This window comes from Pteropus vampyrus, unplaced genomic scaffold (genome assembly GCF_000151845.1).
Source record: "Pteropus vampyrus isolate Shadow unplaced genomic scaffold, Pvam_2.0 Scaffold387, whole genome shotgun sequence".
NCBI lineage: Eukaryota > Metazoa > Chordata > Mammalia > Chiroptera > Pteropodidae > Pteropus > Pteropus vampyrus.
In genome coordinates, this window is record NW_011889168.1 from 3,157,079 (window position 1) to 3,169,966 (window position 12,888).

The 12,888-nt window shown below is 38.7% G+C and overlaps 1 protein-coding gene across 5 annotated transcripts in view; it reads right to left on the reverse strand.

The window, feature by feature from the left end:
• SLC9A7 (solute carrier family 9 member A7) overlaps positions 1 to 12,888 on the reverse strand; it is a 150,033-nt gene that overhangs the window by 59,880 nt on the left and 77,265 nt on the right. For 4 of the 5 annotated variants that reach the window (XM_011380045.2, XM_011380042.2, XM_011380041.2 and 1 more), the window contains exons 2-4: positions 10,023 to 10,222; positions 7,549 to 7,626; positions 229 to 305 (exon numbers count right to left, since the gene is read on the reverse strand). In XM_011380045.2, coding sequence (XP_011378347.1) covers positions 229 to 305; positions 7,549 to 7,626; positions 10,023 to 10,222 — 355 coding nt within the window. Of the gene's footprint in view, positions 1 to 228; positions 306 to 7,548; positions 7,627 to 10,022; positions 10,223 to 11,769; positions 11,825 to 12,888 lie in introns of those variants that run through there. The other variant, XM_023523251.1, reaches the window with a different exon arrangement.

Consider the following 12,888-nt stretch of genomic DNA (forward strand, 5'->3'; position numbering starts at 1 on the left):
CCACTATGTGATAAGATGGAGGTATTAGCTAACACCATGGTGGTAATCATTTTACGATTTATAAATGTATCAAATCAACACATTGTACATCTTAAACTTACATAACCTTATGTGTCAATTATGTTTCAATAAAGCTGGGCGGGGAGGATACTAGACTCTGTGGACCCATGTGGATCTCATCTCTTTGGAAAGTGTGTTAATTAGCTTATATGACAAAGAGTCCCTTACCCAATAATGAAGCAGGAAACAGCAGTCCCCAAGAAGGCATAGGCCAGAATAGACCCAAGATTTCTGAAAAAGTGTCTCTGAATAAAACAAAAGAAAGCAGGAATCACATTGTGATTGTTGGCAGTAAGCATTAGAAACACATTAACAGTCTCTAAAAAGTGAAACTTTACTTACTTGCTTCTGTTATATCAAATTATAACTGAAGTTATTCCTGAATAATGCTGTTTAGTCTTAAACATCATGGCTTTAAAATATCTTTTGGCTAACCAATCACCAAGCAAGCATGCAAGGGCTTAGTAAATTTCAGACAAAACTGCTCTGGTTGATTACATTAATTACATTAGAGGGGTGTGTGTGTGTGTGTGTGTGTGTGTGTGTGTGTACATGCATGTGCAAGTAAATCAATCATTTTCATAGATTAACCCAAACCATTCGTTCTAGTGATTCAGCTTCATAGATTAACCCAAACCATTCGTTCTAGTGATTCAGCTAGTCACTTCTAGTTCTGGTAGTACCTTAGAAGATCATTACAGATACGTTTGAAACTAATAAAATATGAAAGTGCTATCTAAGGAACTTTCTCTGCTTAATTCAATATCAGAAAACAGTGTCTTAAGTATCTGTTCATGGCATCTGCGGTACCTCCTGATACTCATCTAAATTAATCTTTGGAGCCTGGGAAAGAGCAACAATATAAAGAAATGAGAAATAGCTAGTTCCATTTAAGGTGGGAAAGTTTGTAAGTATATATGTGTGTGTGTGTGTATAACACATTATATGTATGTAAGTTCATATTCTTACACCAATATAAGATCTAGCAATTATTCAGAAAGATGGCAAAACCAGAATCCTCTCAATACTTCTGTACATTCATTGGCTACTTTAAAACACACACATATACACATGCATGTGTACATGCACATACACGGACACACATGCACAAATTTAATTCTCATAAGTCATTATGGTGTGGGATATTCTGATGGAGAAAATTCCTGTTCTTGGGATCCTGAGACATGGTTCCTCAAGGCATAAGATGTCTTCATTGGACAATAAGAATTATTTAACAACAACAAACCAACAAAATCCCCCAAATACTCTAATTAAACAGGAGCCAGGAATACTTTATCTAAAAATTTTAAAAGTAAGGAGAGCTCCAGCACTGTCAGCTGAGCAATATCAGGGACAGAAGGGCACAGGAAGAAGAACTCAGCCTGGATGGAGCAGTCACCATGAAGTGTGATCAAAGGACTGAGGGCACCCTCTGGCCTGTATTCCAGACAGAGGATCTGAGGCCTTGACTTTGGCCTTACCCAATGCTTGATCCTCTCAGGCTGTGAAGGTGTCAAAGAATGCCTAGTGCCTCTAAGCCACATGCTCAGAAGACTTCAAGGGCTTGCCATGCCAACAGTCACCAAATGAGGGTATTGCCTATACATATTATGTTGTTACCACTCATTATTCATGTTTTTGATACATGTTTTTACTTTGTAAAGAGGTCCCTCCAACATTTCCTGTAATACTGGCTTGGTGTTGATAAATTCCTTTAAAATATTTTTGTCTGGGAAGCTCTTTATCTGTCTTTCAACTTTAAATAATAGCTTTGCTGGATAAAGTATTCTTTTAGAACCTGGGTTTTCATCACTTTGAATATTTTGTGCCAAGCCCTTCTTCCTGCAAAGTTTCCTTTGAGACATCAGCTGCCAGTCTTATAGGTTCTCCCTTGTAGGTAACTAATTGCTTTCTCTTGCTGCTTTTAAGGTTCTCTCTCTGTATTTAACTTTTGGCATCTTAATTATGATGTGTCTTGGTGTGGGCCTCTTTGGATTCCTCTTTCTTGAGACACTTAGAGCTTCCTGGGGTTGTATGTCTATTTCCTTTACCAGGTGATGGAAGTTTTCCATTATTATTTCTTCAAATAGCTGTTCAACTTCTTGTTCTCCCTCTTCAGGAACCCCTATTACATGGATATTTTTACCCTTAATTCTGTCCTATAGGCTCCTTAAATTATTATTATATTCTTGGTTACCTTTTTCTTTCCATTCTGATTGAGTGTTTCATCTTCTATATTGGTGGTTCGACCCTCTTCTTCCTCCACAATACTGATTCCCTCTAATATACTCTTCATCTCAGATAATGTGTTCTTCATTTCCGACTGGCTCTCTTTTATAATTTCCATTTCCATTTTTGTTTTTTATCTCTTTAAGTTCTCATCGAATATATCTACACTTTCCCTAAGTTCATTGAGCATCTTTATAACCAATGTTTTGAACTCTGCATCTGTTAGATTGCTTTACTCCATTTTTCCTGGATCTCTGTTCTGTTCTTTCATATGGTCTCTGCTTCTTTGTCTTCCCATTTTGGCTACCTTTCCGTGTCTGTTTACATGTACTAAACAAAGCTCCTAAGTCTCCCCGTCTTATTAGAGTGGCTTTATGTAGCAGGTGTCCAGCGGCACAGTCCTGAGAAGGGTTCAGCTGAAGGCCAAGTTTAGACCCAGCCTGTGCCTCTCCAGGGCCACCTGTTAAGATGCAGCAAGCAATCCACAGATACTGTGCTTATAGGTGCCTCGAGAGGCCATGTCAGAAACCGAGACCAGCTGCCACCAGTGTGAGTCTTGGCACTGCTCAGCAAGTGGCACAGGACTCACCGAGGACACAACTGGATGTGGCCTGGGTAGGGCCACAAGTTGAGGGAGGCAAAGTTTCAGGGAATCCTCTGGGCAGAGTGACTTCTGTTATCCAGTGTGATGACATCTCATCTATGGCGGCACTGAGTCTGCACAGTGGGAGAGGGGAGGGCTTAACAGAGGAACAATGGATAACACCATCGCTTCTGCCCAGGAGAAAGCCTTGCCTCTGGCCCTCACTTCAACAATTCAGTGTCCCCCTGTAAATCCCTTGTGCCCCCCAAGCAGCTGACCCAGCGCTGGTGCTCAGAGCAAGCCAGGCTGTCACTGCAACAGTCTACCTGTGGACACGGCCCCTTTAAGAGGCATCTGCAGCTGCCGACTGCCACTGCTGCAGCCTCTGTCCAACTCAGCTGCTTGGGACCTGGCAGGCTTGTGTCTTCACCACCTCCTACCTCCAACCATTGCAGGGTGATTTCTTATTTCTCTCCCTAGTTGTAGGGCTTCTGTTCTTCTAGACCCCAGGTGACTCTGCTTGTTGTTTGCTCTGTGTTTCCATCACAACTTTGATGTGGTCTCAAGAGGGGATGAGCAAAGCTTCTATCATCTATGTCATTTTGTCTGATCTCAAAATTCCACGTGTAACTTTTGACTCCCCCAAAACTTAACTATGAATAGCCTACTGTTGACTGGAAGCCTTACCAATAATATAAACAGTGGATTAACATGTATTTTGCATGTTATACATATTGCATACTGTATTATTAAAACGAAGTAAGGTTTGTTACTATGAGAAAAGAAAATGTTAAGAAAACTATAAGGAAAATATATTTACAGTATTTATTGAAGACATCTGCATGTAAGTGCATGTGTGAAGTTCAAACCTGTGTTATTCAAGGGGCAACTGTACTTTCACATATATTAGCTCATCTAGTTCTCACAAAAAAAACCATCATGAAGGTGTTATTTGATCCATTTTATATGAGAGAAATCTAAGGCTCAAAGATTTACAGGATGTGAATTGCCCGAAGTCACACAACCACCAAATAGCAGCACCAGAACTAAAAAACAGATCTCAGACCCCAGGGCATTACATTCTCACTACATGAGCTACCCTTCTCGATTCCCATCACACCCTTTAGGGAAGAAAGGGCAGGAGGTGTCTAGAGGAATCCTATATCTTTCATCCTCTTCTTATTTGGTTATGATAGTTCACACAGCCATGTGTGGTTCACATGGCCATGACTGGTTCAGAGTCTCCCTTACATTTTCCTCTCCAATATAGAATGTAACAGAGACTAAAGGAGATGACATGCCCTGGTAAAGCCTGTAAGAATATAAGTCTAAGACAGAGCAGGAAGAGAAAGTTTTCTTTCTATGAAAACTCACCTGACATCCCAATTCCTACCATTCTAAGCTTTACATTCCTACTCCTTGGGAAATGCCCTCTTCTCCCACCACTGATAAATTTTAATGTGTGTGTAAGTGGTGGGGGGAAGTTTACCAAAAATGAAGGCTTCTATAGGTGAATTCTTTCTTTGCCAATGTCCTAAAAGCAAACCATAAGTAGTAGCACAAAATCAAAGCTAATTCCAATGATATTTTTTCCAAGTTATAAAATAAGGCCCATCTGCATGACAACTATATGTGCATAGGTTGAAGGGTCTGAATATATCTGTTTATATACCTGCAGGTATATGGTGAAATAGTTATTAAATATTCAAATGACAGCAGGTTTAATCAGAGATGGCAACCATGTAAGAACCAACTATTTAAGCGCCTTTATAATGACTATTTTAAAGGAAAGAGATTAAACTAATAGGTGATAACCTGAAAGACTAGCAATTCAAAAACAGCTCAAATAGGTAACTGGTAAATCCTTTTATTTTTCTTCTAAGAAAGCTCTGAAAAAACTAAGGTGTTTTTTAGTCATCAGAGTGGCTTTCACAACCAAGGATTTGGTTTCATTTGAAAGCAACCATGACCTGATTAAACATTAAGATTAGTTATTTAAAATGCCAAATTTTTCATCATCCATTTGATCTGAAGATGACTTCACAAATTCTTCATCTAGATAAAATGATAACATTATTTATACCCATAAAATCACCTACTGTCTGTTACATGTCAAGAGCCGACATACAGATTCAGATGATTTTGGCAACCCCATAGATTAGTCAGAAAAGGGATATATTTTTTTGTACAGAAAACCTAAATCTAGAGGGAGTGTAGCATAGAGGAACACCCTGGGCCCTGAGATCAGACAGGCAGGTCATAACCTTGACTCAGTCCCACATTATCTATGTAACCTCACACACATAACTTAATCATTCTAAGCCCAGGTTCATCATCAGGAAAATGCAGGACACCCTCTACATGTCTGGGAGTACACAAATGTAAGTTGGGCTAGTGTGCAGAAACAGCCTCCTGTTCCTCAAGCATCATGGGGAATGGACTTATGTTCCATCCCTCCTCCCCTGAAGGTGATACAGTAAGGACGTGTCATTTGATCTCTGAAAGGGAAGAATGGCTTGACTCTGACTTGCAGTCTTGACTCTCTTCTGCAAGGTGGAGTATTGCTCTTGCTTTTATAGTCTCCATGCTGTGAGCAAGAGAGACAGCCTTTCGCAGGCCAAACAATTTCTAAGATCTCTCCATTTCAGCCTCCCTAACTGTGACTATGGCCAACCTGACAGCTAAAGGACCTCTGTCTTCAGTTCATGATGTGTAGTAAGGAGTCCCATTACTAAGGGCTAAGCTACGTCATCCAATATGTGTTACCAGAGACTTTGGGTCATAAGTAGATCATTCAATTGTCAGTTAACACTTTGTGTCTGTTTATCAATGAGTTGGAAACCTGGGGGAATAGGGGTATAAGATAATTTTCTTCTAGCCTCACATTCTTACAGTTTCTTTGATTAGAAATAATGTATGTAAAAACAGAAATAAAGAATACATGTAACATTCCTAATACATATCAGATGCTCCATAAAGGGTAACTATATTTATGTTCATTAGAAATAGTTTTAAAACCTTCTGAAAACTTCAGAGTTGCTTTGACAGAAGAACCAACCTGATAGGCAGGCATCCCCTCATAAAATGAGTTGGTAGTGTGCCCTCCTCTATGTTCTAAAAGAGTCTGTATAGGACTGGCATTATCTCTTCCTTAAATGCTAGATAACATTCACCAGTGAAGCTTTCTGGGCTTGTGGAAAGGTTTTAAATTATGAACTCAATTTCTTAATACAGAGCTGTTCAAGTTTTCTATCTCTTCTCAGGACAGTTTTGGTAATTTGTGTCTTTTAAGGAATTTGTCCATTTCACCTGGGTTGTCAAATGTCTTGGCACAAAGTTATTTGTGGTATCCCCTTATTGTCCTTTTAATGTCTGAAGGGCCTGTAGTGATGTCCTCTCTTTCATTTCTGATATAAGTAATTTGTTTCTTTCCTTTTTTCTTGATTAATCTATCAATTTGGAAGGCATTCTCTAGTTCCTAAGGATGTTATTGAGTTTTATTGGCAGTCAAAATCTCTCTTCTCTAGGTTCACTGAAAAAGTTTCCTTTAGTCCCCATCCAGAAAGTCAGCTGAAACAAGTTCCTTGGCTTGAGGGAGGAAGGCCTTTCAGGAGACTAAGTTTTCACAGAATACTCCCACAATGGGAGAGGAAAGGAGCCACTAACACTACTTATAAAGGTATTTGGTATTTTAAATAACTATGGGTTTAGGCTCCACCTTGCTACTGAGCACAATGACCGTCAATAATAAGAGCTGATTTTTAAAACTTTTTTATTTTGGAGTAATTGTAAATTCATGGAAGTTGCAAAGGTCTTATGTACCTTAACCCAGTTTCCTCCACTGGTTATAACTGTAGCACAATATCAAAATCAGGAAAATGACATTGGTACAATATATGTGAATAGTTCTAATCATTGTATTGCCTGTGTAGATTTGTGTAACCACCACTGCAATCAAGATACAGAACTGTTCCATCACCACGAAGATTTCCCTCCTGCTACCCCTTTATAGTCATACCCACCTGCCTCCCTTCACCATTCCTAACCCCTGGCAACCACTAATCTGTTCTCCATCTCTATAATTTTCTCATTTCTAGAATGCTATATAAAAATATCATAGAATATGTCACCTTTTGAGTTTGGATTTTTTCCACTCAGCATAAGGCCTTTGAGAGCAATCCAGATTGTTGTGTGTACCAATAGTTTGTTTGTTTGTTTGTTTGTTTTTCATTTTATTGGTGAGTAGTATTCCATGGTATGTATACTCATTTAACCATTTATCTATTGTAGGACATTTTGATTGTTTTCCAGTTTTTGGCTATTACAAATAAAGTTGCTATGAATAATCACTACAGGTTTTTTGTGAACATTTCTCTGGAATAAATCTTCAGGAATAAAATTGCTTGGTCATATGTTAACTTCAACTTTAGTTTTATAAGGAACTGAAAAACTGTTTTCCAGAGTGGCTATGCCATTTTACATTCCCACTGGCAATGTATGAGAGTTCCAGATTTTAAAACAGAAATGCATCACTGATGATGAGTCAACTATAGTTTCTGAATCGGTACAGAACACAGTAATAAGCAATCTGGGAGAAGGAAAAAGCTAGAAAATTATGCAGGTAAATTAGCACAGAGATTCCCATGCTTTAAGAAATACTGGCAAAAATCTCTTACCTTCTTTAAACTGTATCCAGCATGGAAAATAATTGGAGGGAGCAGAATGTTGAAAAAGACCTCTGGATCAAATGTTACCTAAAATTTTAAAAAGAAAAAAGCTAATTTTTAGTTTAATACTAATTGGTGCTATAATATTTGCTTAATATTTTAAGCCATTGTCTAAAGTCTGAATATTTAAAGCAAATTACATAAATGTGAACTCATCACAGGACAGAAGCCACAGCTCCCCTGTGGACTGGCATGTTCTTCTCCACATAGCATTTCTGATCCTTGCCCTTGGTGTGCTGTTTAATATATATTAAGACACAAGAGTTCAACACAATGTTGATAACTCACAAAAAGCTTCTGATCAATGATTTTAAACAAGAAATAAAAACATACTGATTTTTTTATTCAAATCTTTATAAAGGCTCAATTGCAATAAAAGATGCAGTCATGATTCTTTATTAATTTTCTGGATCCTCCCACAGAATCATTTAATAGACATAATGCTCTACCAAAGGTAAGCCTCTTTTAAGTAGCCAGCCTTTTGTGATACATAATGCTAGTGGCTTCCTAAACATCAACATAAATTCAGCAGCTCCAAGAGGATTAAAATTATCTGTAGGTTTGATATAGGGAAATCAATCTGAAACCATTAGACAGCAAAGTCTTTTCACACCCAGAAAAGAATTAAGTATCCTATAAAACTCCTAATCTTTTTAAAGAATTTGTTCGTGTTGGTAGATTAATTGGCTCTTAATTCAATTATTTTAAATCTTCATTCTAATTATTAAAAGTAAAGCCAGCATTTCTCTTTAGAAACTGGAAATGTTAATCGGCCTAATTAAAAGTAGAATGGTTCTCTCAAAATTATATTTTATTCTATTTTCTTGCTGAAGATAAGAGTAGTCTGAAAAGCAGGAAATGTCATGATGAGAACAGACCCTGGACAATACTTGTACAGTATGAGGACACTGGAGCCAAAGAGAGTGAGACTCTGGAAGTCATCAAACCCGGTAATGTATGAACCAGCACAAGAGTTTCCTGACACTCACTCCAATACTCTTTGCAACCAAGCTGCCTCAACATGCTTCTTTACCTCTCAATGAATGACAATAATCTCAGTCTGTGTTCTCCCACCTTTGCTTTGTACTGCAAAAGTTTAAACAGAAGGTATTTGAATAAATATTTTCTAAAGAGAATGAAAGTCAGCTTCATCTTCTATTATGATCTAAAAGATGGAAATGAGTTAGAGTCTTTTCCCTTTTTCCTCTATCCTATCCAATATAAAGGACTCACATGGCCATTTCAAAACAGTCATTATAATGGTATTTACACTGGGCATCTTTCTCAGTTGGATATAGTTCCACAAATGTTTATGGAAATCTCATGCATTCTTATGAAAGGTTGAAAGCAAAGAGCTCACTAGGACTGCCATTAAGGACACAGAGTAGGCAGGCATGTTGAACACTCAAAGTGGAGAATAATTTTCTTTAAGGATCAGGGTAGATCCTGAGAACAATAATAATTTAATTTTTGGAACACAGGCTACACTCTGTCTTTGACTGCAAGCTTTCACATACATTAGCTTTGTTCCATATTAAAAGGGGCTCCCACAACTTGGATCCCCTAGACCTTATACAGAAGCCTTCCTGCAGATAAGCCCAAGTCTATAAGGCAATAGAATGTATGAGGATACATATAGGCATACCTCGGAGATATTGCAAGTTTGGTTCCAGACCACTACAATGAGTATTGCAATAAAGCAAGTTATAATCTTTTTGCAGGTGGAGAGTCCTGCCTTTGATTTGTTAAAAATACAACACCTGCAAAGCTCAATAAAGTGAAGCACAATAAAACAAGGTATGCCTGTACAGATCTCTTTCTTATCCTGGAAATCACCAGAATGAGGAGATATATAGTCCTTTTTGCTGTGGAGAAAGGACTACTCCTAACATCAAAAGAAAACCAATGTTTAGACTCAAATTCTAAGACAACAAGACATTCTCAATCCAAAGAATCATTAAGCCTTTGGCATCAATCACCAATGAGAGTGAGCACTTGATAAATATTCATAGAATATGGCAAAAGAATCATGAAGAACTAAGAATTATACTTCTGAACACTGAATAAACAAGCTAAAAGTGAAATCGACCTTAAGAAAGAAACAAACTCATTTCTAAACCATAACAAGAGACGTAGTAAAGAAAAGCTGGCGGTTGGAGAGATGAGCCGAGTGGGGATGTACAAACCCACTGCACCATCGGTGGCCCACATCATCTACTGATCCTAGCAAAAATGAAAGGATCAAGTTCAAATCTGGTTCCTTCTTCTCCTCATCATAACCCAAAAGTTTCCTAGAAAAACAGAGCCAGCAATGCTACCGATGCTCGAGGAGTTTGAAAGGATTTCTCTCCACGAGGTCAAGACCAAATTGGAAAATCAAAAAACCATGTCAGGACAACAAAGGCTGAGAGCCCCCAGCTCACCTTCCTCAGCATATCATTCTGCTCTACACTGTTGATCTTGCCAGGGCTGATTTCTCCTTTCAGGGTATATTCGAAGAACTTCCCACTGACATTAACTAATAAGGTGCTGAAGGCCCTGTCTTCCTGAGTGCAGCTGAGTGACTTGTCATGGCCACTGGTGGCAGGGGTGCCGTACCTCAGAATCACCCCGACGATTAGCCCTGAAACAGAATGGGAAAAAAAGTGTCAGGCCTGTGGAAGGACAGAGAGCACAAAAATAATGGTATGGATGATTTGCAACAACTAAGAAACTCAAAAGTAACCTTAGAGCCCAGGTGAAGCACGTATGTTTTAGGAGCAAACTGCACAGTCCTTCAAAAGGGTTAAGCACTCATCTACTCTGGTTTAAGTCCCCCAGCCACCAGGAGGATAAGATAGGACAGTACCTTTTATGGTTATTATGGCACTGAGTACTTTTAACAACTGATAACATCACATTTCTCAGGCTTTTGGCGAAGGAAGATGGGATAAGAGACAGTTTTTTTTTCCTGCCAAGGACAGCACAAAGCAGAACATTTGAGCTCTTTGATTTGCGCCAACAGCAGCCCTCAGACCAGTTCTGCTGCTACTTGCCAACAAGGACCAGGCCGCGAGAATTTCTAGTTGCTACAAATGCAATTTGCTTTGCCACATACCAGAGGAAGGGAGGAAAAGAAATGCTTTTGTTTAGGTCATTTCAAGAACTGGATATCATGGAGAAAGTAATTACGTCCCTTGAGGGGCTAAACACCACAGTGCACATTTTGTAGTCATGATTCAAGGACTGTGGAGCTGGCTCCTTGGGCCCATGGCTATGATATAGCTAAAATTATTAGCTGTAAGTCTTTAAGTCTCATTCCTTCTTAGTAGGGTTTTCCCATTAGGAACCACCCCCCAACAAAGTCATTTATAAGCATTCAATTCCATGAGCGAAGAAGGAATGTTGCTCCCCTGATCCTGGACATGAGTCACACATGCCCAAGTAAAAGTCATTGAAATGTGAAAAAAAAAAAAACATAAAATAACCACCACTTTCTATACTTCTCTCTTAGGAAGAAAGTTTGAGATTTCTCTCTATATTCAGTTCTTTACTAGCAATAGTAAAAGATAGAATGGTAAAATGTTCCTCCATCCCATTTTGCCATTTACAGAGAAAGTTACATGAGAAAATGAATGAACAATATTTACTATATTCTGTGTATATGCTCTATACTGTCTCTTATCACCAAGACATATGAGAACTCACAAAACATTGCTAAAGAACAAATAATATATAAAATCTAGGAAAAACTTAGAGTTCTTTAAGTCAAACTCTGCCTCTGTAGTGCTTTATCATTACTATTATTAAACTTGTATTAATATATATTTGCAGTTTGCTGATTTCTGTAAAAAAATCAAGTTGTAAAATTTTATTACAAATTAAAAATGAGGTTCTTGATAACACCAAGTTGACCTGATATTAAACACTTTTCAAACCTTTAAAGGTGTATGAAAAACACCAGACTTCAAAAAACACATTGGTTATTACTAAAAAGATATATCTTTAGAGAAAAATAATAAAAACCCCATAATGGAGATAGTTCTAATTTTCTGACTAATGGGCACAAAGCAAACACTTGAGGTCTTTAGCAACAATCTTTTGTTCAGGTCTTATTGCTGAAATTTCATATTCATTTCTTTGTTAGGTGACTAATCCAGATGATGGTAGAGATTGTAATTCCTTACTTACTCAGTCTCTTCCTGCTCAGCCTCAGAGGTGACTTAGTCATCTTGTGGTTTAGGGTTTTCTGGGAGTCTATGTTGGTAACTGAAGTTGTGGGGGCACCTATGTTGAGGTGGCTGCTGACCTTGGGTCTCTTCCTTGATTTTCCTCATCCTCTTCATCGATGTCCTATGAGGAAGGGCCCTGAGTCATGGTCTATAACCACAATAGGTGATCTATCTCCCTGGTCAACCTTGTTCTCTTTCACCCTGGTCATCAGGAAATACTCATAGCTTCTCTCTGCACAGGATTGGAATACTCTGGATAACATCCATAAGGTTTCCACGTGGGGTAAGTTGTGCATGCTGTTGGGCCTGGCATTCAGGGGCACTCTACAATCCCTCTTTCTTTCCCCCATTCTTTTTATTAAAATAAGTTTGCTGGTAAACACACGGTGGACCTCCATAACGTCAATAATGTCTACAATGGTTATACTCTCTCTGCTGCTTATTTACTGCCTGGCACTAGAAATCCACAACATTTGCTGCCTCTTCACCCTTTTCTCCTTTAATGACATTGAATTCTATAGTTTCTCTACCTCCTATACCGGGAAGGTGCTTCCTGGAGGTTACTCTACGTATGGCAGGCTGGTGTACAAATGCATATTATTTGGTGTCATTTCTGTGGATGAAAACATGTTTCTTACACTGAACCATTTTACTTATTTCCCCGAACCTTCACTGCGATGACCAGGGGGCTGCCACTGCCTCCACCTCTACCCATGGAGCCACATTGAGTAGTTACAGCATTGCGGAAGTATGTCAGGAATCCACTGGGTCTCAGCCCTACTCTTCATGGTTGTAGTGATAGAGATGGTGACAGAGGCTGGCTGTGGCAGCCATGGCTCCTTCCAAGCTCTGATGGTAATTGTTGCTGGTAGCAAGACAGCTGCTAAGGGCTCTCAGGAGTTTGCTCTCCACTCCAGATCAAATTTAATAGTTTTTTTTTTATTTCACTCCTTAGTTAGGCATGTGGATGAAAAAGGGGTCCTATGAAAAGTAACCTCACAGGGTAATTTGATTATAAATTCCTTACCAGGCAGGTCATGGTAGGTAGTCATGCCCCGAGCATGTACCTTCTTTAGTA